We start from the raw sequence: 27269 nt of genomic DNA, 5'->3' as shown, positions 1-27269 counted from the left end.
TCATGGCTTGACTGGAAACCGAGATGGCTTCATCTATTGACAGGTATCAGTGATTATAGCTGAAAGAAATCTCCACACTATACCCAGATACTGGGAGCAAGCTTCAGAAGAGAACTACGTCCATCTTGTTCTGCTTTTAAGACTTCCAGGAACCTAGTACTGGGTACAAAGAGTACCAAACGATACACCTCTTGCTCTGAGTAAGCATATACTGTTCTTGTATCCTGAGCAAGTGCCAGTGGTTCTCAATAGCACTGACGTGGTATCAAATCTCTAGCAAGGTTAGTCCCTTGGCTAACTTTTCTTGGCATAGCATTTGCCCCTCCTCCAGCATCCAACACCAACAGGGAAGATTTTTTTTCCCAGCATCCCATAGCCTTTTTTTTTTGGTAGCAAATCTGTAGAAAAGAACTTCTGTGATCACAGTGACTGCACTGGATATTCTAGATAGCACACCACTGTAAAATACTTTGAGGATTACTGGGGGAAAAAAATCAATGACCAGGATTGCAGCAATCTTTGCTAATTTGCCATTGTACTGAACAGAGAGTCCCAGGAAGAACACTACTCAGTCAAAATGAATGCATGTGTATTTGTTGCAGTTCAGTTTTAATGCTCTGAGCATTTTCTTGTGCTCACACTAATCAACAGCTGGGGGATCCCATCCATATTTATCATGAGGTTGACTTGATCAACAGCTTCAAGCCTGATGTTTATATTACACAGCAGACAGGGCTTGTTTCTGCGTGTATGTATACATAATATAGCCAACACATCCTTCCAGATGGCTGAGAGGGAGGATATTATTGAAGTGCCAGGCTTATACTCCACTGATTATTTTTAGCGTGGATGTTAAGTGACTTTTCAAAACAGATTTAGTACTATCGTACACATGGATGGCACTGAAATTATGAATTTTAGCATTAAACAAAACACCCACATTCTTAAAAGCCACCTGAAAATAAAAGAGAGGACATGCACCGGTGAAGCAAGAGAGAACTTTCAATCCTGGGACATGGAAATGCAGTAAATTTACGCCTGTGCAAGACATGACGGAAGCAAGAGAATATCAATTGTGGGTTGAAATTCTCTCAAGATGGTGACAGACTCTCTCACACCCTGACCTGAGGCTGCCTCTCATTTAATGAGGGAGAAAGCAAGGTAAAGCTCTTCTTTTGTCTGTTCTGGAAAACTTTAGAGCAGCCAAGCTTCAAAAAGGTTGGAAAAAGTTATTTTTAACGTACAAACAGTATCAAGTGTTCTTATTTTCAAGACAGGAGTACATCAAATGATACTAATATAGGGTGCAATATACCACTGCGCAGGCAAGTAAAGAAAGCCTCCACTTCAGTTCTCCACACAATATACCCCCCCCCAAACAGCATTTCTGGTGGCCTCCTTGTTCTCCACTTATGGTTAACACCAATATTCCGCAGTTAAAATTAATAAAACCGAAAGGGCTGTTTGTGGTGTTTAGAAATGTACTTTGAAATGCTCGTGCCGGATTTTACACATCTGAGAAACAATAAATTCTATCCCAGCTTCATGCCATCATTAAAGAGGGCATCGACTAGAAACATTCCTTCCATACCTCATTGCCAAGTTCCCACAGCTTTAAGTTTATATTTGTTATTATCTTGTGTGCCATCAAGTTGTAATAAACTTAATAGTGACTCTAGTAGGGCTGACAAGGCAAGTAAGAGATTTAAACAGTGGTTTTGCTGGTTCTATCCCTTCCAGAGACTTTTCTGGGCCAAGTGGAGATTCAAACTCAGGTCACCTGGGTCCTACTCTGACATTCTCTCCACTACACTACAACATATTGGGTAACACAGTTTATATTGATATATATTTTATTATTGATTTCTCTCATTTTCTTGCACTGGGCCTAATGTCCAAGGATTTTTGAGGTAATCTCTCAACCAGGGAACCGTCAGACTCAGACGTCGTCTGCTTCAGCCAGGATGCTACATTACATGCCAGCATTTATTAATGTCTACAGCATGATGATGATGATCCATTTCCATGCTATTTAGCATATTGAGCAGCAAGGATTCTCCAGTTCATTCAATCTTGTTGAGTGTGTTTCGGTGTCTTCCCATGTAATCTGTAGTGCCTTCAGGTACTGCATTAGCGTTATTCGCCATGTTATTCAACGGCATCCTTGTCTAAACCTCATTGCTACCTTAGGGATCAGATTGTTCTCCATACGAAATATATGGCCAGCTAAGTTGGAGTCTCCTACATGCAACAATGAAGTTTACATGAGCTGCTCCTTTGGAGCATTTCCTCATTGGTAATATGACTGAAACATCAGATCTTTAAGATTCGGCGGAGACACGTCTGCTGGAAGACGTCGAGCCTCTTGTTGGTACTTGCTGACACCTTCCAAGTCTCTCACTGGCATAAATAGCTGTCGGGATCATGATAGAGGCAGACAAAAGATTAATCTTCAACAATATGGATGGTGAGGACCAGAACTTGTCCATCTTCCAGAAGACGGCTGCCGCCTTCCCAATACGGCACTTAATTTCTCTATTTTGGGTGATCATATGACCCAGATAAGTGAACATCTCCACTTGCTGTAGCTGCTGCTGCTGTCCGAGTACAAGTCCCTGTGTTGGGACTATGGAGCTCAGGTGCATGCTTTTCCATTATGGATGAGGACTGACAGAATTTTTATCAAATGAATTATAATGCCAGGTCAGTGTAACTACAAAAGATCCCTGAAAATTACGGACTATTGGAGACTACACCCCAATGAATGATGTGGTGAAAGTTGCTGTCTGTTTGGTAAGGGAAACACAAATCTGAATGATTGTGGGTGTTGGCATGTACAGTGGTGCCTCACAAGACGAATGTAATTCGTTCCCTGAGTAGCGCTGTCTTGCGAAAAGCAGTTTCCCATAGGAATGCATTGCAATGCATTCCTATGGGAAGCTCACAAGACGAATGATTTTTTTTCATCTTGCAAGGCATCGGTCCCGGGGGGGAAAACATTGTCTTGCGAAGCACGGCCATAGAAGAAGCCATCTTGCGAGGCACCATAGTGATTGAAAAAACCATTAGTCTTGCAGTTTGTTCATCCCGCGAGGCGTTCGTCTTGCGAGGCACCACTGTATTCGAAAGAAGGCCACTGTAACATTAGGGATAATTTGAATAGATCCACTATTTTTTCCAAATGTTTTGGAAATACTGAAACAGGAAGCATGATCCCAACACAGAGAAAACCTACATCCAACCTCATCAGAACAAAATTAAATGCCTTCTGCTTAAAACAAGAGGCCGAACCACTTCCCATGTTCACAGGCTCTCACCACAATTACATTGGTTCCAGTCAGTTCCAACAAAACAATTCAAACACACAGATGATGACATTCTGTAACAAAAGTCCCCCACTCTTGGCATAAACTACACAAATATGCATGCTCAGATTGCTGGAATATAATTACAAATTTACACGTACTGGTTAGATGTTTGCTTAGAAATCTACATAGTTTATTAAGCTGGAAGGTTTGGATAACTGGGGTGGATGGGGGAGGACTTTAAGATACAAAAAAAAGCCCCAAACTGAAGACTGTATTTTGTCATCATCTTCCTAATACTGCATAGCACATAACCAACCTCCACTGGATCAGGAGTAGACAGGATGACAAAAACAAAGCCATCTTATTTGAGGGGGAGCGCATGACAGAAAAGCACTTTGTTGGCTCACGATGGGGAATTTTTACTCCTATCAGTACCACCAATGGCATGGAAATGAATTATATTAGAAATGTCACTAGCAAAGTTCCTGGCCTTCATTTTAGGTATCTCAGGTGAAATGAAAGAGGCACAGAACCCTGAGGATCGCTGTTCCTGACCCCATCACCACAGCCATGACAACGACCCAGATTGTCACGACAACAATGGAAGGCTTCGGCCCACAGACATCCCCTTCGGCCCACAGACATCTGGATTATAATCCAGAATCATCTGTGGCTTGGCTTCCCAGATACACTTCAAGAGAGCAATCTGACCACAAATTTCCCCAAAGGAGTACCTTCAGAGTTTACAATCCTGCCAGCTCCAATGCTTGTGCAAAAACTTCTGGATATCAAGATTTCTCTCTCCAACTAATGTTTGAAATTCCAAGGAACCCAACACTACTGCAACTCCAAATAAGGCAAAGTTATAAAAATCCATTTGCTTTTTTTCTTCTTCTAAGAAGGACTCATGCTTGACTTCACTTCCTTTTCTTACAATAACTTCTGTCTATATATGTCATGTTAACAAAACAACAACCCAATATTGAGTACTGAAGTGAAAAATCATTGTTTTAGAATTCTCTGAACAGAGAGACATGCTTTGTAGAGAAGCTGAAGTAATCTAGGAATGATCTGCGGAATGTGAGAGCAACTGCAAAACCAGTGAGATTGTAACGGTTTTTTAAATAACCCTAGGAGGTGAATTCTGATTACCTAGTGCAGTCCTGGGCATAGGTACATGTGTACCGACTCCAGCCTTAATGCAGAATTTTAGTTTTCACAGATAATCAGAACGTTTAATATATATATTCAAATCCCTATTAAACGTTCTGATTATCTGTGCCATCTTATTCCTCCTTTATCCCTCCCGACCAATTATGGATAGATGTTTTCCTTTTAGCTATGGTTAACCTAGTTAACCTAAAAAGGACGTGGTGGCGCTGCAGGTTAAACCTCAGAAGTCTCTGTGCTGCGAGGTCAGAAGACCAGCAGTCGTTAAGATCGAATCCACGCAACCGAGTGAGCTCCCGTCGCTTGTCCCAGCTCTTGCCAACCTAACAGTTTGAAAGCATGTAAATGCAAGTAGATAAATAGGTACCACCATGGTGGGAAGGTAACGGCATTCCCTGTCTAGTTGCGCTGGCCATGTGACCACGGAAATTGTCTACCAACAAACACTGGCTCTACAGCTTGGAGACGGGCACCATGCCCTAGAGTCAGACACGACTGGACTAAATGTCAAGGAGAACCTTTACCTTTACCTTTCAACCTAGTTCAGGATTTTCTGCATTCTTCTTTTGCTGTAGGACTAGATGATCTAATACCAGATACTTTGGTTACGTTAACCAACACTACAAGCTTTGAACTACTGTTTATACAGGTTCAGTCCATTCCTAGGGCAGGCAACATTGGCTTCCCATAGTGCTGGCAAAATATTGTAGACAGGAAGGCAAGATGGATTCATTTTCTAAGGGCAACATACCAATGCTCTTGCTTATGTTCATATCAACATTATTTCCATAAGTTTCTATTAACCACCTCATTGTGGGCCTCGCCCTGCTTACATCTGGATGAGACTCAAATTACGTACCTGTGTTAGACATGAAGATATCAAGGATGTCTCACATTACTCTTTAGTGATGTCTCTATGCTGATGTTTTAATTAATTACATATTTTATCCTACCTCTACCTTAAGGAACTTGAAGCAGCACATGTCTGCTCATTTTATTTTCACAACACTAGATTATGATGACAGGTGGTGACTGGATGAAAGTCAACCATAGAAATTCAGGGGATTGAAACTATTTAAATATGTTGCCACACTGAGGATGTAGAAGCACAAGGGGGTTGAAGCAAATGCAAGGGAAATGTCAGGGTGGGCTGCAGACCTAAGACTGGTACAAAGGCAAGAGAAGAATATTATGTAGTGAGAAAAATGAAGGCCAGGCATATAACAAAGGAAATATACGCAGAGTAGGAAACAGGACAATTCTGGTTCCAGAGGAAACCTGATACATCAGGGACAATTCTTTATTGGTTTGGGAAATCTCAGTTTTCTCACTTTTCTGACTTTTCATTCAGCTGCTTTCATGCCAGCTCAGTGTGTTCCTAGCAGCCTTGTGCAACATGGGGAGACCAAATGGGAAATTCCCACTCTTCCTGTGGCATTTTATTCCTTTTGGTCTCAAGGTGTAAAAATTCCAAACCTTACTACAGAGAGAGCAGTGACCCAGCCTCACAAGAAGAACTGGTCATCTCTCCCAAATAAGTAATATCAATCTCTTGACATTTTTTTCTGCACCATCCATGAAGAGCCTTAGAGGAAGTGGATTTCATCCACAAAAGCTCCCTATTTGTTTAATTTTTTGGTGGTCCAATAAGATACCACATACTCTTGCATTTCCCAAAACCAACTACTTCAAACATAGCTGTAATATATCCTTATCATCATGGAAGAAGGAAGAGGAGGAAGGGGGGGGGGAAAGGAAGCCGAAGGGAAGAAAAGGCTTTAAAGTAGACCATGAATATTAGAGTTGTCCTGCATTAAAGGGCATTCAGCATCTAAAGGTTCTTCTCATTGCTTTTGCTGTGTTCTGTTAGAGGTTCCTATTTTTGGAAGATTTGATCTGGCTGGCCTAAACTTCAAACTATTTTGAAACCAAGGAAGCTCTGGCAAACTGCTGGGCATTCTTCAACAGCCAAACAAAAGCTCTGCAAAACTAATGAAGGTGTTTCTGATATATAACATGCCAAAGGTCGCTTCCTGAACATGACAAGTTTCATTTCATACACTACCCTTGTCATGAGATTGAAGGAGAATGGGACTTGTGGTCAGAGATGAAAGGAAAATGGGAAATGTAGTAAATGAGAAAGAGAGAAAATGGAATCTGTTAAGTATTAAAAGTGAAAGGAAGACATGGGAATGTGAGAAAGGCAGAGAGGTTGTTTTTCTTAATTTACACCCGGCTTGGTACAGCGTGAAACTGATAAGGGTGCAAGGACGGAGAGGTCTATAGCGCCTCTCCGTCCCAACAAATTCCTTCCTAATTGGAATGGAGATAAAACACCTGCATCTTCATGAGAATTATGGGTGGAACGGACAGTTACGCCTCTTTGAGTTGACTGGTTTATGGTCAAAAAGGAGGAGGTCCGAGTAAGGTAAAAAATGGACAATGGGTTATGTGTGAGGGGTTCAATTCCATGATGATGGGAGAGAGAGAGAACTTGATGGTTTGAGTATGTGGCTTGGAGGAGAAAGAATGTAAGTGAAGAGAAAGAAGGAGGTGGGGCTAGCCCGCCTTAGCCCAGTTTAGTGTTTGTTATTTTAAATGGGAATCAGTTGTATTTAACTGTGTATTCTCTTGAACATGTTCTTTATGCTATGCTTGAGCAAAAACAAACTGTTTCTGTGAAACTATATATTTTCTTAATAAAAAGTTAATCATAAAAATCTTCAACAAGGATTGTCTCTTGGACTCAGCAGGGTTTGGCTAAATCCAGAGGAGTGGTAACAGCCATTGACTAGCTACCAGAGAAGTCCTAATTAACTGAGCTGTTGTGAGTTCTAAGAAACTACAAGTCTGTACTTGCAAAGTACTGATTAAAAGTAAAATGTTCTTTTGAGGTCAGCCTTATTCTAGGCGCAAAGGCTACGCACTGCTGGAGGTTGAGGACTTGCCCCAGCATAAAGGTGGTAGATTTGTGCGTGATGGATTCCCTGGCTGAAGGATCCAGGCTCCTTAGGGAGATTAGGTTCCTGATATCCCTTAATTCAGTGCTTTTCACTTGCCGACTTGACTTCAGCAGCACCACAGACAAAATAAGCATGGTTGTAATAATTTTAAGAAACAGCACATTCTTGCACCCCAATCATAAGAACTGCCTGAGCCAGATAAGACACAGATTGGGTAATCATGTCTAGTCTATCACATCATGCACAAGTTGCATGCTGTTACAGGCTATCAACACAGTAGAGTTATGCAAGACACAAAATGACCTAGGTGAGCAGAAAGTGTTTGACATGGGTAGAGGCACAGAGTGGTGACATTATTCTTCATCTTCCATGCTAAACAAGGATGAAAAATCTTTCACCTTGACACATAAAAAGCAAATTCTAGAACATCTGCGCACAGCTCTATAGAACAAAACAGGGTGGGTAGGAATACAACACAAGTGCAGCTGCCTGACCACCCCGCCTCCAAATCTTGACACACAGCTAGTTGCTCTTAGATCTGTGCTCCGTAAACATTCCTTACACTGACAGAGGAATAGGGACGGGGTTGTATCATGGTTTAAGTGTATTGACAGAGGAGTTTCCCATTCAAATATCAATAGACCCATGTGATAGGGCCGCTGTATTCACTCCCTCCATCTCTAATATGGCCATTTAACACTACCATGTCTTTATCTTACAGGATTACTGCAGGGAAGATACCTGTGAGGGACTCTGGCCTCTTAGGATGTATGAAATCAGTGCCCACTATCATCAACAGTAAGCAGACCTTACCTTCTGACAAAAGCTGCTTTTTATCTGGACTCCTGTCTCATGTGTCATTGTTTTTATTGCTGTGATTTCTTTGGCTGATATTTGGCATTATCAAAGGGTGGATTACTGCAATGTCATGATGTCCTATATTTATTCAGCAGTTTAATGGCTGGTAATGTATAATTTTGTGAATGCTCAGGCAAGTCCCAGAGGCACCTGTGATAGACATCAAGAACACAATTTCCATCATAACACTGCAACAGATGTTGCACAATGGAAATTTTAAAGTTGTTTAAAAGTAAGCTCAAGGTAAAAAAAAACAGTTTCATCTTAATACTAAGACAGACCTCAAATTCCTTAGAGCAACAGAAAATCAGGCCTTGGTGAACAGGATAGAAAAGAGAAGGATTGTACTGAGCCGCCTTCTCCCTGATTCTATTTACAGCCCAAGAAAAAAAATCCTGGAAATATACAGACTTAATTCTCTCACCCAAAACCACCCTTCCTTACAATGGTATCTTCTGTTTCCACACCTGTCTCCTGACAAGCCGCACCATTGTTCCCTCTTGCATAGCCACTCTGATAACAATACCTCCTTCCTCAAATTAACTTGCTATGAGTTATACATACAGTGGTGCCTCGCTTAACGACGTTAATTCGTTCCAGCGAAATCACTGTAGAGCGAAAACGTCGTAAAGCGAAAATAAAAAACCCATTGAAACTCATTAAAACCCGGTTAATGTGTTCCAATGGGCTAAAAACTCACCATCCAGTGAAGATCCTCCATACGGCGGCCATTTTCGGTGCCTGTATAGCGAGGAATCTGTCCCTAAGCACAGCGGGGAGCCATTTTGAGCACCCGGTGGCCATTTTGAAAACCCGGCGATCAGCTGTTTTGATCGTCGTAATGCGAAGAATCGGTTCCCGAAGCAGGGAACCGATCTTCGCAAAGTGGAAAAAAACCATTTAGAACATTGTCGTAAAACGGGTTCGTCATAATGCGGGGTAATTGTTAAGCGGGGCACGGCTGTATAAGTATATACATGTAAGACAGAAGCTATCAAGGAGTTACCCCACTCCTCAAGGCAGCCAAAGAGGCTCATGCAAACTGATGGAGCCTAGGGCAGAAAGCTGCTGAGTCATATCTCAATGCTCCAAGCAAAAAATAAGGTAAAATAAAACCTCACTAGACACCAGGAAACTGAATCACCAAACAGACCATAAAACTATTTTCTTCGGTAATCTATAAAGCTACGTTTTCAAATAATGTGAAATACTTATTATTATTATTTACATTTATTTGCTCACTTTTAATTTCAGTGATCTCAAGGGCAAAGGAGATAACTTTCCTTTCCCACATTAGCCTAAGAAGAGCCCTGTTATCTGCCCAGGATTGTAGCCCCACTTAGTTTTCTTGCTAAGTGGGGACTTCAAATGGAATCTCCCAAATCTGATCCAGTATTTTTAACCATGATGGCACACTGGCTCCTAAAATGTTCACTATTGTACAGAATTGCACGAGCATTGTCAATTTATAGAACTGTAAAACTGAACAAAAAAACCTTAGACTAACCCATATACAATTTCCTTCTCAAGGAGAATACAGAATTATGTAAGTTGAAGCCAATGAACAAGAATGAAATCAAATACCAGAATGAGTTTTTAATTCAGCATTGATGTAATTGTGCTAGTGGCTGTCCATAGCCTGTCACTGCTGAAGAAAGAATTTTCTGGACTGGGTAAGCCAGTAGATATGCAAATGCAACTGGATCTCAGAACAAGAGAAAATGCTGGACAGGAATTACATACTCGGGCTCATCCTAACAGACAGCCAACAATCTATGGGTGCCAAGAACGTGGCTATGAGCTGCTCCCATTGTTCTAAAACACAGAACAAGATCAGGGACAATTTCCAGCCCCCTCTTAGGGTAAAACATGAATGATGGGTTACCGCTGCAGTTATGTTCTATTTCCAAAACAAAACACTCTTACCATAGCACAAGAATGTCAAGCTCGAGACCTCCTCTTGAGTGCAGAGTTGGACTTGATAGCATTCTTTCAGCTGCACTGTGCTTCAATGTGCCAGTGAAGTGTAGCATCAACACTGGGACAATTCTCTATCCCAGATCCAAGACTGCGGTGGGAATGGGCTGGATCTTGCACTTGCTATGTTGCACAGTTGCAAAGACTGCATCCTGCCTTCTTGCCATAAGCAGAAATACTGGAAGGAAGGATGGAACGTAATCCTGGCAGGCATAGATTTTCATTGTCTACCAAGAGCAGTCAAAATATGTTGTTACTCTGAGACATGCTCTTCAACTGGATCCAACTGCATTGCGATCTCTCCAAGCTTCCCTAAACCTAAATATTATTTTGTTACCAGTGGTAAGGACACCGCATTCACCGGTGGATCTGGGGTGTAGACAACAGTGTATATTTGCGGTGCTGATCTGTTCAAATACCACTTCCAGTCAAGTACACTTTATTGAACACTACTTCTAGTGAAAACTATTGCTGTTTAATCTAAATTCATTCCACTTAACTGAACCTCACCACAAGAATACATTTCAGTTGGAAAATATTTAACAAAGAAGAATGGGCAAAGAGAACCAAAATGCTTTTATCATTGTATGGGGAAAAATAGGGAAAGATACAGGCTATGAACAGCTTAGGAGAGATAAACAGCTCTTGGCTGTTTATCAGAGATCCCTGCTTCAGCTGCAGGAGCAAGTAAGTCAACACTTTATTTCTGACTGAGCAGTCTTTATTTAGTCCATTAACCTTCATACAAGCCTCCTAAAAGGGCTTCTCAGCAGAACTAGTCATTTTCATGTTTCAGTTTTCCTACATGAACACATTTTCATGTTTCCTCTTGACTGCCTCTACATTTACGATTACTATTCTGAACAGACAAGCTTTTGACCTGAAAATAATGATATTTGCCACATTTTCAAGGAACATACACAGATAGGGGCACAGTGTGAACAGGGAAACGCACCTTCCCAACCCACTGGGGATAAAGGGGCCTACATTCTCCTCTGTTTTTTTTTTTCTTTTGTTAGAAGAAACAAACTGCCTTTTCAGGAAGCTGCCAAACTTTGAGGGAAAACAAACAATTTTCATAATGAACTTGGCCTTCCCGCTTAATCTGGCAGAAAATGTACAGACAGTAGGTGTCATGTTGTCTAAAAATGTATTAATTTAACCCAGACACCAACTGACAAGCCATCAGGTCTTAGCTTGCACCAGCTGTCTTAGAACACTTGCCCTGACACAAGCACACAACCTTAAACATTCTGCATGGTCAGGAAAAACAATACTGACACAAACACATTTTTCTTTGCTTGCTTGTGCAACTTTAAGGATGGAGCCTGACAGATATCCTATCAAATGTTTTACCTAGAGACAGAAAACACCATCGTACAGACCCACTCCAGATGAGTTGTTTGCCCTTGCTGATATAGAACACACACTTTAGCACATGTATATAAGCTCCTAATGACTGTGTTTCTTTTAAAAAATGATCACTCGTCTCTTTGAGTAAATACAGCCCTTCATTTGCATACTCCCAACTAGAGAGAAGGACTTTGTGCTAGCTCCCGCCCAGGTATCCAAATTCCTCTGGTCCCTCCCCCCAGCTACTCAGTCCACTTACCAGGCCCCACAGGCAGCCCCATGACCAAAGAGCCTCAAAAACCCACAACAACCATTAGATCCCGGCCATGAAAGCTTTTGCGAATACACAGGCCAATCAATGCTGGAGGCCAAGTGGCCCAGCCCTGCCTCCCCAGGCAGCCGACCACTCCTTGGCTGCGTGGAGAGACTTTCCCTGCCACCTCCCCGAGGGAGTGGTTGCCTGCCTGGGGAAGGTGGGGATAGGCTGATCGGGCTCCAGTGTTGGTGTGCTGCCAATGCAGAAGGACCTCAGCTGCCTCTGGAAGCTGGTAAATGGACTGGGGGGCTTGGAGGCGGGAGAAGAGGTGATAGTTTCATGCTTTGTATGAGGCACCCCTCTCTGCTCTCAACCCTAAGTCCTTTTGTAAAATATCATGGTATCGTGCAAAAGAAGCCGAGGCCTGCCTACACATGATAAAATGCCTCATACTTCCAAATAAAATGAGCAACATTGTCTGGGAATGTGAGCTGAGCCATTACTCCCTTTTCTGACCATTTGCACATATTTTCCTTAAGCTTTTAGTAATAATCACATGCCGTCAAGTCAATTCTTACTTATGACAATCCTGTTCTGGATTTTCCAGGCAGAGTCCTCATAGATAGTTTACCATTCCATTCTTGGGCCATCTTGGGACTGTGCAGTTTGTGCAAGGCCACACAGGCTGTCTCTACTTTTAGGAAGCACAGTGGGGAATTGAACTGCCCCACTGTGCAAGTAGAACATACACACTCTGCAGCCAGATCACTAAACCACTGGTCTATAACCTGCTGCAAATCTGCACTCCACCTGATCCACTGCATTTTTTCCTCATCTCAAAACCATATGCTTGGTTGGATGGAGTCAAATATACTAGAAATATACTGCCATTCCTTTTGCCCCTTACCCAGTAAATCCTGATTCTAGTTTGGAGGAAATATAAAAAATTAGAAAAATCCAGTAATTTAAAGTTAGATTTTTAGGTAGTTATCTTTAGAAATGCATGTTCTGTTGAACTGTACAGTGCAGTCTGTTTGTATGGCTGAAATCCTATTGCACGTGCCTTATTTATTTATTTGTATTTAATTTTTCTCCTTAAAAGGAGCCATAATGTAGTTACATCTGTGACAGCCTGCAGAATGTTTCACCCAGATAGACTGCATTGCATGCCTAATCACACAACTGCCTGTGCAACTAACTGTGCAATTACACCTGTGAAACTGCTTGCTTGATATGACTTATGCCTTATGCAAGTTCAAATTATGCAGGTGTAGCTACACAAGAGGATTTTGGCCGATTTTATTACATGCATATCCTAAAAATTGGACACAGAAAGAGTTCTAACTGAATATATGTGAAACACAGGTCAGAGACAGACACCCTGCTCTCCTTTCAGTCCTTTCCCGAAACTGACTTCAACGTCATTCTTATGTGCTCAAGAAAATTCTGAGCAACAAATGCAGTACAACACATAGCAGAGTAATAATGTGTTCATCACACAGAAACAATCTGATCAACAAGGTGCAGTCAATGCTGAGTAAGAAGATTAAGGACTCATGATCCCATATTTATGCAAATAAACCTCTGTGATAATTAACAACAGAACCTGTGACTGTTGCATCACACAGTTAAGACATTGCATTGAGAAGATAATCAGAAATAAAGTTCTGAACACTAACTACTATGATTTAACAAAGACCCACTTTCCTTCACTCATAATCAAATTAAACAGATGCATGATGCATATATTTGGATTAAAATTAGAATGAGCTGAATAGGATGAGTCCTGTGTGAATACTCAGTGAGAAGCAAACTAAATCTAATCAATAGATCAAAAGCATGTGTGTCCTTTAAAAGACTTATTCCAAAAACACAGAAATATACAAAGGCAATTACTGTAGAGTGTTTCCAAATAAAGTCTCCAAAAGGAACAACTCTATACTTTTTGGAACTTATTTTATTTATTTATTTATTTATTTATTTATTTATTTATTTATTTGATTTGATTTGATTTGATTTGTATTCCGCCCATCTGGTCTGGTCACCCATCTACGTCTGCACTGCAAAATGCTAGAATGCCAAAGTTAAGGTGAGCAGTTGGTCTTTTTAATATCATTAAATCCTCTCCGTCCTCCAGTTCATGGAAGCAGCATTAATGCATTCATGCTTTGGAAAGGAAGGTAAGAACAAAGCAGCAAATGATTGACTTGGCCAAAGCATACCTGTCACCACCAATAAGTTCCCATATTCAACACTGTAAGCCACACGACTAGACCACGGCAATATGGTTTCGCCACCCTTATTTTCTGGCAGTCATTGCTTTTTTTCCAGGACAGTATTTCTGTCACGCACAGTCAATGACATTGAGGAAAGAAGTGCATGCACCAAGTTATCAACTACTGATCTACATTTTTGTAGAAGCTTTGTGCACAATTGAAAGAAGTAGGTGGGTGATAACTTTCTTGGACCAATAAGAGTTACAAATATTTTAATAAAAATTACAGAAAAATGCAGTGTTCTAATAAAGGTATCATACATCCTCAACTATGGTTTGTATAGAAGGATCACATTTTTTATTCCTTCCTTTTTTGTTGAATTATAAATAGGTGGCTGGGGCACCATCTACAACCACACATGGACATTTAAAATCCCCCCCAAGTAGTACTGTGAACTGAGGAGAACGTCTTTCTCCAGCCACTAGGTAATGCTGTTAGAGCAGCATTCTCTCTAGTGTGATTGGGAAGAATATTCTGATCAGAATCAGAAGAGGTAAAATTAAAAGCCTTACCTTTTACTTGTGTCTGAAGTCCTGATTTTGAAACATATTTCTGATAAAAGAACTTGGCACACACATAATTTTTAGAACTTACGGTTTCCCTGCAACATTCACATCACTGTAAGTACTTATGAATACTTCCCAGTTCTATTTGTAATTTTTAGAGGTCAAATAAAGGTATTGCTACCCCTTGCCTTTGGATGGTCTATTCTACATAACCTTCTCTAAGAAAGCTGTTATTTCTCTTAACATGGCTGCTTGCCACTAACAGGTCCAAACCTAACCCATGAGACAACAACCATGCAGGGAATTTTCACTACTCACAAACAATGAACTTTGATTTCCAGCCATGGTCTAGTTACATGATAGCCCAGTTCTATTTCGTAAAAACCAAATACACCATGGTATTTTTGCAAAACTCCCACAAGCGAAGCTATGTTAATTGCAAAGACATATTTGTGCATCTAACTGGAGTGATTTATGGAAGAAAAACAGAGTTACCATGGAACTAATCTTATGTAAATGTTCCGGGGAGGACACACAAATGAAAACACAGTTGACTGCCCTTTTCAGTACCAAACAGAACAGCTGATTCAAGAGGCACACGAGAGCTCTTATCTCTATCTTAAAAACAAAGTACAGTAACTTATAAATGGAAAAATAATTTTTATAACTAAGGTTCTTAAACTTTGACTATTCAGACAACAGCATCTTTCAACTATGATTTACAAATTGTGCATCTAAACAAGTTTCCCAAATGCCTAAAATGTTTTCCTTAGCATTTTTCACAAACTGGCCTGTGGTTACATCTCAGATGGGGGGAAAAGTGAATAATAACTTGTAGGAGAGGAAGCTGAAAGAAAAAACTAGCAGCTAATGCATGTTGCGAAACTTGCTGACCTAGAAGGTTTGTATCTGAGTAACTGTACACTGGAGCATATCCTCACTGCACAGGAACACACCCTTTGGATTATGAAGAAAGGCCTTCAGTTTTACTTGATTTCTGCAGTTATCAACAGTTACTTAATTTCCATTCTTCTAGTACAGTAGTTGAGAGAACTTGCAAAGTAGTGATCAACTTTAAAAAAGAAAAAACTACAAGTAAGTGTGATTTCATGCAACCGCTCCTGCCTTGAAATGTTTTCATCTTTGTTCCATAGAGCTGGGCAGCAAGCAGTGGTACAGCATTGAAAGAACAAGACAGCAATGCAACCCTGACTATACGTCATATCCGATACCATGGAATGCTTTCCAGCTCTCTTGAAATGTTACCAAGCTTTGCTGCCAAATTCTTGTTCCAGAAGTCTTTATTTTCTGAAGCAGATTTCTGTGTGCAGAAGATGGATTACTTCTCTCAATTTCACTGACAGAAGCAGCAGAATTCAACAGCAGAGTATAGCTAGATCATAGACATAACTACATAAACTTCTCTTATCCATGCTTGCTCTTGCAAAAGACTTGCTAAATACAATAGAAGAAAAAATTCCAGTGTCTGCCTAGGAACCCGGAAAACCAACCAGAATAAAGAGCACCAAACTTGATGAACCAACATATAGGGGAGAAAATGCATTCACATAAATCACAGTTTATATCCCAATGCATGGAAAGGCTTTCAAATAAAAATAAAAATAATCAACTTCAGTGTAAATAAATTCAAAAGTGAGCATTTTACAGCAAGAAGTGAGTCAGGCAGTTAGGGACATGCCTCAAAATATATACAGTACACTATAATGTTTCTGATTTTTTTTTGTACGCCACAACTAAAATCTAAAATAGAAGCTCTAGCTTTTCCTACATTATAGTCCAAAAAAGTCTATAGGAAGATATCACTATGCCAATGAAGGAAAAAGCTAGACTTCTACAGAGCAGAAAGAGATTACAAGCGAAACCTACAAGCAAACCTAAGATGGGGGGGTGGGTAAGAATTTATTTTCCACAAAAGACAAAGTAGAGTGACAGAGAAGCTGGAGAAACATACCATCTTGCTGATGCAAAATAACCAAAAGAATTAATGTAGGATAAACTATGAAGAAAAATCTAGAGAGAACCTAGTCATAAAATAAGATGTCAAATACTGTATGACGGAATTATATCAAGTACCTCAAGACATTTCGATTTAACAGCGAACAGAGCAATTTTGTTTTGTTCCCTACGCTACCACTGTGTTTGAGCTCTTTGTGGATACCAAAATAACCAGGCTGACAGAGATATAAAACTGTTTATGGCTGAGACTCTCTTCAAACAGAAGGCACAGGGAAAATAAAATTTGGTGGACAGCATCTCATACTCCCTTTCCAAAATCAAGCAAGAGCAGTAAGAAAAATAGTGCAATAGAAGTTACTCCCAATTTTAAGCAACATTTGCTTTGGACAATTAAATTGTATCTCCAAGCAATACCTCTTTGAACCACAAGTACCATCAAAAATGACTAATACAGTTCAAATGAGCATGGGACTAGTATACATTTTACTGGGCTTGAACCTTTTGTGGGTTTATTTGAAAGGCTGAATTATGTCAAAATAGTCTTTTCAAAAGATTAAAAGTTCTCCTTAATCACTACAGAAACTGTTCTTTCCTTCAGATTTCTTACACTCAACGCTATAGTGAGCATAATCACTGTAATCTTTGGATGCTTTATTTAAAAGATAGGATTGGTAAAACCATGGCGAAGATATAAAGAACTAATAAACTAGATCTCTTAGGGTAACTATGGCGAGTTTCTACGTCAAACAGCAAATCCGTGTCCCACAACAAAATGTTGTAAGATACAAAAACCATAAGAAACTCCATAGGGCTAGCTAGCACAACATCCTTGAGGGCGTAAGCAGCATCTGAGAAGCCAAAATTCTGTATTTCTGTACATAAATAACTGTTAGTCACTTATTTGGTCAGGTACACCGTAGTGTGGCTTGGAAAATTTAGGCCTCATTAATTTGAGTTTCCCCCCCTCTTTTTTAAAGAAAATGGTGGCCTTATGACCATAACAACTAGGGACATGGGCATTTTTTGTTTTGTTTTGGACTACAATTCCGAAATTCTCCATTCTGGAAGTCTGATTTGATAGCAACACACCTACAGAAACCTAAATGTGGCTCAATTGAGAAAAAAGCCTAAGCTAGAAGGCTTTGTGGCCTAGTATAGCCCTAACTCCATCTAACTTCCTGTTTTAAAAAGAAGCTTCCTTGGTGTTTGCTGGGAGCTTCCTTTTTAAACAGGAAGCTAGGCAGAGCTAGATCTCTGCAAGCCATTAAGCCTTTCTCCCAGATGAGCCACATTTAAGCATTTGTAGGTGTCTGTCAGGTAGGACTCCCAGAATGGAGAATTCTTAGACATGTAAACCCCCAAACCCCACAAATTAATAGTACAGTGGTGCCTCGCACAACGAGCGCCTCGTAGAGCGATGAATTCGCTCTACGAGGACGCTTTTGCGATCGCTACTGCGATCGCACAGCGATGGCCCCAATGGGCGAAAATCGCAGAGCGAAGGTCGGTAAGCGGTTTGCTTACCGACCTTCGCTTTGTGACCCGCCGATCAGCTGTTCCGCGGCTTCAAAATGGCCGCCGGAACAGCCGAAAAGGCCGGGTGCGTTTTCGTGCCCTTGGTAAGCAAGGGGAGGGCGCGAAAACGCTGCCGGAACAGCCGAAATGGCTGCGCGCAGCATTTTCGCGCTCTCCCCTTGCTTACCAAGGGCGCGAAAACGCTGCGCCCGGCCCTTTCGGCTGTTCCGGCGGCCATTTTGAAGCCGCGGAACAGCTGATCGCAGCCATTTTCGTGCCCTCGTTCAGCGAGGGGAGGTCGCGAAAATGGCTGCTGGACTCCAGAAGCATCGCTGAACGGTGAGTTTTCAGCCGATTTGGAACACTTTAAACGATGTTTAATGCGTTCCAATGGGATTTCCCGTCCCGCTCAGCGATGTTTCACACAGCGAGGGTTAATCCGGAACGGATTAACCTCGCTGTGCGAGGCACCACTGTATTTCCCTAGTAACAACAGGTTTGAATGCTGATGGAAAATATGTGACAAAACATAAGGAACCAGAGTGTGTGCCAGAATCCCCAATACCATGAGGGTGCAGTTCAACATTCTTCATAATTTTTCTACCTGCACAGGCAGGAGTTATTTTTTTGAAAATAAGGAAATACAGGTGCACTGAAATTGAATGAAATATAGAATTTTAGGTTTTTGAAACACCAAATGAAAAAACAAATGTGTTTATGCGTGAACACACATGCAGAGTATACAAAGCCTTTTTCATATGAAGGACAAGGAATAAACTATGTATTGCACAGCAGCCACCAATAAATATTCTGAATTAAGTAAAAAATGTTTTATCACAGTCTTAGGTCACATTAAGGGCTCAGTTGTAAAGAACAAGCTGGACCTAAGCTCCACAACAAGGTAACCATTTATTAAGCTTTAAGAAATTCTACTATGTCCTCTGAGGTTTATGTTAAATTAAAAAATATATTTTAAAAATACTTTCTTTTTACACATGAAGAAACTGAGATTAAGTGACTCATCTAGTTGTAACAGAATTGAGGTTAACGGATTTTGTGTTTGAGCATTTTGATTTCACTGTGACCCTGCAAATATGGGAAACAAAAAGGAATATTCCAACAGATACTTGAACACAACAGCACATAACACAATCAAACAAATGCCGCTTGCATACAAACTAATCAATCTAGCCAGGCAGACAGGCAACAAGGAAAGCCCAGGTAGGTAAATGAAAAATGGATGTCTGTGTTCAAATATTTCAAATGTAGACACTTGGAAAAGTGGCAAGAAAAGTGTTATGAAACACACCATTTAAAAATGGACAGTTAAGCAATACCTTGTTGGAAATCAATCCCAAGGTACAAATGACAGCATTCAATCTAGTGACTAGACAAAAGACAGGTTAATACAATGCACTTAAAGAAAAACTGCATTTTGTTAACAAACTGGAAATCAATATCAGAATTCAGTGCTACGGTAATCAGCTAGGTTGCAAAATGAAATTTAAATGAATACTTCTAAAACCAAAGAAATCTATAGCCACTGTAATCTACCTAGCACTGAATAAACCATAATACTAAAAAGTCATTATGGCTCTTAGGAACATTTAGAGACTTACCCAACATTTGTATAAAGCTTCCATCATTTAAAAACAACAACACTATACAAAATCATAAGACACAACCACTTACCCATGGGATTTTTAACATGATGAACTATAAACATCAAAGCATGGATCTAGATCAGGGGGCAAACTCAGGAGGACTTGCGGGCCAAGTTTTTCTCCCAGCCCTCACTATAGACTGCATCAAGCCCAGATATGGAAATCCTCATATGTAAAGAGTTGTGTGCTTTCTTTTTTCTTTCTTTTTTTTGGTAGCCATGCCCTGCTACAAAAATCACCACCACAAACGGGCTCCAAGAACTGAAACAATTCATTTTTAATCAAAATATTTTTTTAATATTTTGATTTAAAAACCCACAACAACTATTTTTAAATTTTTAATGTACTCAGGGATGGCTTTGAGTTTTAGAAATGCCCAGGCAGCCACTGAAAGCCAAAGCTGCATGTTACCCACTCCACATAAGTTACAACAGCTAGTTCTGCCAATAAAATTCATGAGAAAGACACACCTACCACTCACTAGTATAGCCTGTTAAGGGGAGAGGGTTTCCTGCATACTGAGGAGTGCCCCACATGCATGGCACTTATACCTAAGATGATGATATGGGCAAATTAGTAAAGCAATTGGTATATTAACTTATAAGCAAAGTATTATCTTAAAAATTCCTGATACAGATTGAGCAGGTCTCTTGTTCACACTCCACTCTGTGTTCAGGCACTGAAAACCAAAAGAAAACTGGAAGTTGGGGGGGGAATGGAGCATGTTGAAACAGGGCATAGCTGAGACAAGGAGCTGAACTACCTCATGCTGCAACATTTTATTGTCAACTCCACCTGTTCTAAGAGTAAACTCAGATGACTGAGAGCTTATCGGTATGGAAGAAAAACAGGGCCAGTCAAGGATGAGGTGGCGTTTTGGTTTTTAAATAAATACACCAGAACTCTTAATCTTGTACATTAAAATACATAATGTTTTTAAACCATAAAAAATAGAGGGGAGGAGCTTGAGAAAAAACATGTGAGCTTACAAAATGTTGATGACGGAACAGAGGTGGAAATCTGTGGCGTTTCAGTATTGCCAGACTCCTCCATCATCTCTCACACTTAACTTTACTGACTAGGGCTACTGGAAAATGGAGCCCAACATCTGGAGCATCACACATACAGTCTGCCCCATCTTAGGAGATACACTGCACCTAGTGTAAAGAATACGTGGCCAGCTACTACAGTAGGGAATCAGTGCTAAACAAGTTCATTAAGGATACAGGAATTATGAATGTATAGATTCTATTCTACTAAGTTTATTTCTATTGGGCAAACACGGGTCTCCTCACCCCCCAAGAAATTACCGTATTTTTCGCACCGTAATACGCACTTTTTTCTCACAAAACAGGGGTGTGTGTGGAAAGTCTGTGCGTCTTATGGAGGGAAGAAAACAGATTATATTTTCCTGTTTTCTTCTCTTAAAAAATTGGTGCGTCTTATGGAAAGGTGCGTCTTATGGAGCGAAAAATACGGTATACTCTATGCTAAGAACCAAGAGCTACGTTTAGCCAGATCAAATTTAACATCTTGTACATACAGAGTGGTGTAGCTTTACTTGAACTTCCAGAAAGGTTAGTATCTAAGGATAATGTTTGAGATCCAAACAACTAAAAGCCAGTTAGTAGGATGCAGTGCATTTGGAATGACAGATCTGCCAGCAAAGCAGTACATCAGGGCTGTGTGCATTCTATGATCATACTACAAAAGTGAGAAATTATCTGGCCAGTTCTCTTGATAGGACTCAAAAGATGTGAGGCATGTCTGGCAGTGATGGCAGTTGATTACATGTTTGTCAGAATTCCCATTAAGTTTACGTCCTCACTCAAAGGTCAATGGTACATGTTTTTCCAACTAACCCAGTGCCTCATAACACTGTATGATGCTAAGATATGTGGAAGTGGCTTCAATATAAGGAAACACATAGAAGTGAATTAAAAATTTGGCATTTCTTCACACATAATTCTTACGCAGAGTATTCACACAGCCCTGTATTTACCTGCATGCAATACCCCAGCAAAAGCTTCAATTCCCACCTGCTGTGCTTTGGAAAAACAGTGTATAGTACTCAACCCAGTGCTGAAATAAAGTTTAGAAGTTGGTGAATTAAGCTTCCCGGCTTATGTTAGGTTTTGCTCAGTAACACACTTCTACAGTTTAACTATTTATAAAGAACAAGTAGTACTGCAGAAAGTTCTTCTGTTGTGAATGCCAAGAAGGTTCTAAGGAGCTCAATCTTTTATGGAAATAAGTTATTAATGCTCTTCTTTATCAGTTTGTATAGACTTAGTGAAGACTGAAATGGTTAGTGGTTTATATTTAAATGCCTCAGAGTATAACAAGTATGATAGCCTTTCTAAACTTGACACAATTACCCTTATTATTCTAAGAAAGGTTTACTAATCAAATACCACAAAAATCAGATAAAGAAAATAACACTACATTGTCCATTCAATTTCTGTGCTTCAGAAATTTGATATTTCATTTTTCAATTTATATGTCTTACATGTTTTAAGCTGGTATTATTTAAAAAAGGACCTTCACAGTCTGTCTGAACACAAAGCTTTGGGGGAAATTATATTTTTCTAGTCAGTCTATCAAGACCAGGCATATGAATACAGTTTTTATAAATTCCTACTAAATTATAGTTATTGTTTTACCTAATCCAGAAGAATACCATTTTGCTACATGAAAATGTTACGGCTATTTTATTTAGTGGCACCCAGCATTTGTTTAAAGAATGTTTGCAAATGCAAAGTCTGAAAGAAATGGACACTGAAAGCAATATATGGTTACCATTCAAATTATATAGGCACGCAAAAAAAGCTACAACTGTTAACCATGAAAGAATGCACCACAAACATAAGCATTTATTCATTTTTTTACGGTTTAGCAAAAATGACAAAGTACCCAAGCTCACCAGATTTACCTTTTGTTAGCTTAGGCTTAAACATTACACATTTAGATGTCAAAACGTACTAAACTGCCAACATTCATGCACAACTAGTAAACATCCTTAATTTTGTTAAACCAGAAATGCAACATCAGTAACATACTAACATCATTCACTACTAAATACTGAAAGTCTGAAATTAAGTTTGACTCAGAAATGTTAACTTCACAGTAGATGAAAACTACTAATTGGCTCACATATCAAAACCAAAAAGAAAAAAAGGGGAAAAAAGCAAAAAGCAAAACTCATGCTAATATTCATGTACAATTTTACCCTACCACTAATGCAGGGTAACTATACATCTAGAATCATGTTTAATAAAAAGCGAAGTGCATACAGAAATATACAACAATTTTAAGGACAGAAAATGGTCCTATTCATGTGGTCCCAGCAATTAAACGCAAAAGTCTGACATATGAGCTCCGATGAGCTGTTTATAAATACTTTCGATTACATATAGTATAATGAAAGAGTTCATCTGAAATCTTCAAAAAATGTTCCTGTTAATCCTCAAAGGGTGCTCATTATAGCTTAAAATTTCTTTTAAATGCGTGCGTTGAATTACTTGTTATCCAAGCGTAGCGGCTGCTCCTTACCATTTATTGTTAAAGACTTTAACAGGCCATCTTCTTCAATTTCTACTCTCTCTTGTCCATTCTCAACAATTCTGCAGGACAAAAATCCATTTAATAGTATTTTTAAAATTCTCTGAACAGCAATCTAGTGGCACATGGATTTCTTGTCCATGAGATCATATCAGATGGTATCAAAATCAATAGCTACGCTGGAAAGCATGATTTTATGCAATTCTTTAAAAAAATTATTTTAGTTAAAGTGCAGTTTTAACCTCTCAATTTCTGCTGCATCTCACATTTTCTGTAATTAATAATTTCTGTAAAGCTTGCACTAGGCATCTCAATCCAAATATCCAGCTAACTAAGATCCACTCCCTCAAACAAAGCAAGTCAAAAAAGAAAGACCAACCCGTACTGCAAGGTGTGTTATTAAACTCATATCTTTCCAAATTAATTCTGATCAGTTAAATCTTTATCATACTAATTTCCTCATACAAACAAGTGAGAGAAGCAACTAATATTCATGGCTCTTATTTCTTTATTTCTTTAATTAAACAATGGAAAGGAACAGTTGCATGGCAAAAGAACTTAAATATATGAATTCAAATCACTGTACCTCTTTGTAGTAATTTTTCTGCCATTAACTATTTTGGTTGAAGTCGATACTGATTTGAAGTTACCCATGCCACTGCCACCAAATGATGTGGAGGAGAATGAAGTAAGACCTCCATGTCCCAAAGAACCAAATGAAGTAAAACCTGTAAGAGTACACAAGCAAAAGGTATCTCATTGGTTTAGAAAATGCTAGGCACTGATTTACTTCTCACTTATATTTTGTTTACCAGATTAATGAGCATAAAGATCAGCATTAATTGTCAGGGCACCATAAGCAATAAATTTACAGCTCCAATTATTATAGGTATCACCTGAATTTTGGCAATACTAAATAATCAATCCCTAAGTTTAAACTTTTGCTGCTCTCAACGTTTTAAGAAACAAATCAAGATGTAGTGTGAGTTCTCCATGTGATTTTTTTTTAAATATAAAGATATGCAGAAGTTGTGACTTACTTGTTTGGCATTAGTGTCAGCCTGCTAAAGATACCATAAGGCAGTGATGGCGAACCTATGGCACGCGTGCCACAGCCGGCACATGGAGCCCTTTATTCTGGCACACGAGCCATAGGTCACTATTCCTCCCACCCCAGGCTGCTGCCGCCGGGATTCCCCCTTCCGCTGCCACTTCCAGGTCCGTCGGCATGATTCCCCCTTAAACCGCCACTTCCGATTCCGTTCTTCTGGGTACATCGCTCCCGCCACTCACTGTCCCCCCCCCCCCCATTTTGGGCACGCAAACCCAAAAAGGTTTGCCACCACTCCCATAAGACAACCCAGCTTCCACTTCATATACATTGGCTTGCATTTAAGTAGTAACTCTCACATCACATGGCAAATCACTTACAAAAAGTGACATACTAAAGCCTCTGGATGCAGATAGAGCTACTCCCTGCCACCATTCCATTCCAGCTCCCTACTTCCATAATTGTAACTCATCAACAGTTTCATGTTTACTCTTCTTATGAGTATCAAGACATTTTCAACATATGAACTAGTGATCTTGCTTTGTTCAGGTCTTGGAAAGGCCATGGCTTTCTTAATTGAAATGGCTCAAAACCTATGTAGTCTTCCTCTTTTCCTGTTGCTTTCAACTACCTTTATGCTGACTGGGGCTCCTAAGACGAACAGTTTGTAAATATACATAGTTTGAACATTGTTACAGAAGTATGTGAACATTTATTTAAATCTTTAAAATTAATATAAAATCATGTACCTGTATCAAACGATGAAAAGCCACCTCCAAAACCAGGAAATCCACCAAAAGCAGAGAAAAAGGATCCACCACCTCTGTTTCTGTTTCCACGTGGTCCTCGTCTATTACCAAAGAAGTCTTCAAAAGGATCTTCTGCAAATACAATTATGTGTTTGAGAAATTAGCTAATACATTTCAGTATTACACAATTTCACTTTTTCTCTACCAATAAAAATGCAAGACATTTAAATGAACAACCTATATATTTCTGCTATCACTCACTTTCCCCTCCTGGCTGCAAAATTGAGATGTGACTTTTTTTCCAGTGCAACCTTTGATTTGTCTACTCAAAAATATGTCTCACTGTCCTGGGAGAAAGCACCCCTAGTTTCAGTGATGCTTTCCGCCAGGACAGCAAGTTTTGTGACCATTTTATGCCATAGCAGTAAGCTTTATTAACAGAATACACTTTTAATCAAGATTTGCATTAAGGTATTTACAAAGGTATTCGACCATTTTAAATACAGTAAACACTCCTATTTTTGTTATTATACTGCAACAACAAGAATAAATATGGCTCCAAGGAAATTATATAAGGAATATTGTGCCATTATTAATTTAAAATTAGTGGTTTCTAAGAATAATGGAATGTTGATTTTATTTTTGAGACAGGATTTAAATTTTTCTTCTCAAGCTCAATTCTACTAAAGGCAAACCTATTTCGCTAAGAAATTCATATAGCATACAGTTGTGCCCCGCTTAACGATTACTCCGTATAACGAATCCGCTTCACGACGATGTTTTTGAGATCGCAAAACAATGTTTTAATGCGGTTTTTTCGCTTTGCAACAACTGGTTCCCTGCTTTGGGAACCGATTCTTCGCATTATGACGATGAAAACAGCTGATCGTTGGGTTTTCAAAATGGCCATCGGCTGCTGAAAATGGCTCCCCGCTGTGTTTTGGGATGGATTCCTCGCTTTATAGGCAGCAAAAATGGCTGCCCCTATGGAGGATCTTTGCTGGACAGTGAGTTATTCAGCCCATTGAACGGTTTCAATGCGTTTCAAAGGGCTTTTTAATTTCACTTTACGTTTTCGCTCTACAGTGATTTCGCTGGAACGAATTAACATCGTCAAGCAAGGCACCACTGTATTCATTTATCTCATTGCAAGACATAAACTCCTTCAATATTCTCCGATTTCTAAACTTATAGTGAACCATGCTCATCACATAACAATGTTAAAATAAAACTCAGTTTTATTGTCCCACAGACACAAAGGAGGATAGTTTACAAACTTAAATGCAGACTCGTGTTCTCTCTGAGCTACTTAAGGATTTGGCATGAGTTACAGATTAAGCAGCATAACAAACTTTTCTGTGAAGTGAGGAGAGTAAGAGGCAAAATCTGGCAACTTTGGGCTAAATCGAGTTGTTGGTCCCAACTACAGTGGACCCAATGTATCATTTGGACTTCAATATTACACAATTTCACTTTTCCTTACCAACAAAAGCATAAGACATTTAAAATAACAAACAATATATTTCTTAATTTAAAAGAAGTTGATTTAAGATTCATTCATCAAGTCTACCTTAGTGGGAATAACAACTAGACGTAGCCCATTATACTTTTAAACTAAAACAATGCAATTGGGCCTATTTAGGGCACCTACAATTTAATTTGCTGAACACAATTTCTCATCTCTTTCTCTCCCCATCCAGGTTTGAAGGAGATGCCGAACTGCAACAAAAGTAGCAAGAGCCACCATTTCTGAAACAGATTACAGTGGTGCCTCGAATAGCGAGCACTTCAATTAGCAACTAAATCGAATAGCAATTAGTTTTTCGGGGCATTTTTGTGCTTTGATTAGCGATGTTTCCTAAGGGGGATCTTTGACTAGCAATGGTTGGGACCATGCTTCTAATAGCGATTACATTTAGGTCCCCTGTTTTCGATTAGCGTTCGCTGGCAGGCGAGTAGGCGGGCGGGCTGAAATCACGTGGGCTCACTTCTCGCCGCCCCTGGCCTCCTTGCTGCGCGGCACTTCCCTGGCTGGCCACTGGCAGGCGCAGAAGAGAGTTAAGCAATGAAGGGGAAGGGGAGGCC

The 27269-nt window shown here is 39.8% G+C and overlaps 1 protein-coding gene and 1 long non-coding RNA gene across 3 annotated transcripts in view; both read right to left on the bottom strand.

Moving 5' to 3' along the window:
- Positions 1–27269, bottom strand: part of DNAJB6 (DnaJ heat shock protein family (Hsp40) member B6) — a 71529-nt gene that overhangs the window by 19854 nt on the left and 24406 nt on the right. For both annotated transcript variants that reach the window (XM_020779711.3, XM_073002892.2), the window contains exons 6-8: positions 25185–25316; positions 23971–24112; positions 23376–23446 (exon numbers count right to left, since the gene is read on the bottom strand). In XM_020779711.3, coding sequence (XP_020635370.1) covers positions 23376–23446; positions 23971–24112; positions 25185–25316 — 345 coding nt within the window. The remainder of the gene's footprint in view (positions 1–23375; positions 23447–23970; positions 24113–25184; positions 25317–27269) is intronic.
- LOC140708068 (uncharacterized) lies at positions 8335–10359 on the bottom strand. Its single transcript, XR_012088203.2, has 2 exons — positions 10226–10359; positions 8335–8449 (listed from the first exon to the last, which is right to left on the bottom strand). It is a non-coding gene; the product is annotated as an uncharacterized LOC140708068 (long non-coding RNA).

The sequence above is a fragment of the Pogona vitticeps genome, chromosome 6 (assembly GCF_051106095.1).
Source record: "Pogona vitticeps strain Pit_001003342236 chromosome 6, PviZW2.1, whole genome shotgun sequence".
Lineage (NCBI taxonomy): Eukaryota > Metazoa > Chordata > Lepidosauria > Squamata > Agamidae > Pogona > Pogona vitticeps.
Note: the sequence above shows the minus strand (reverse complement) of the source record. Positions and strands in the feature narration are given on the sequence as shown.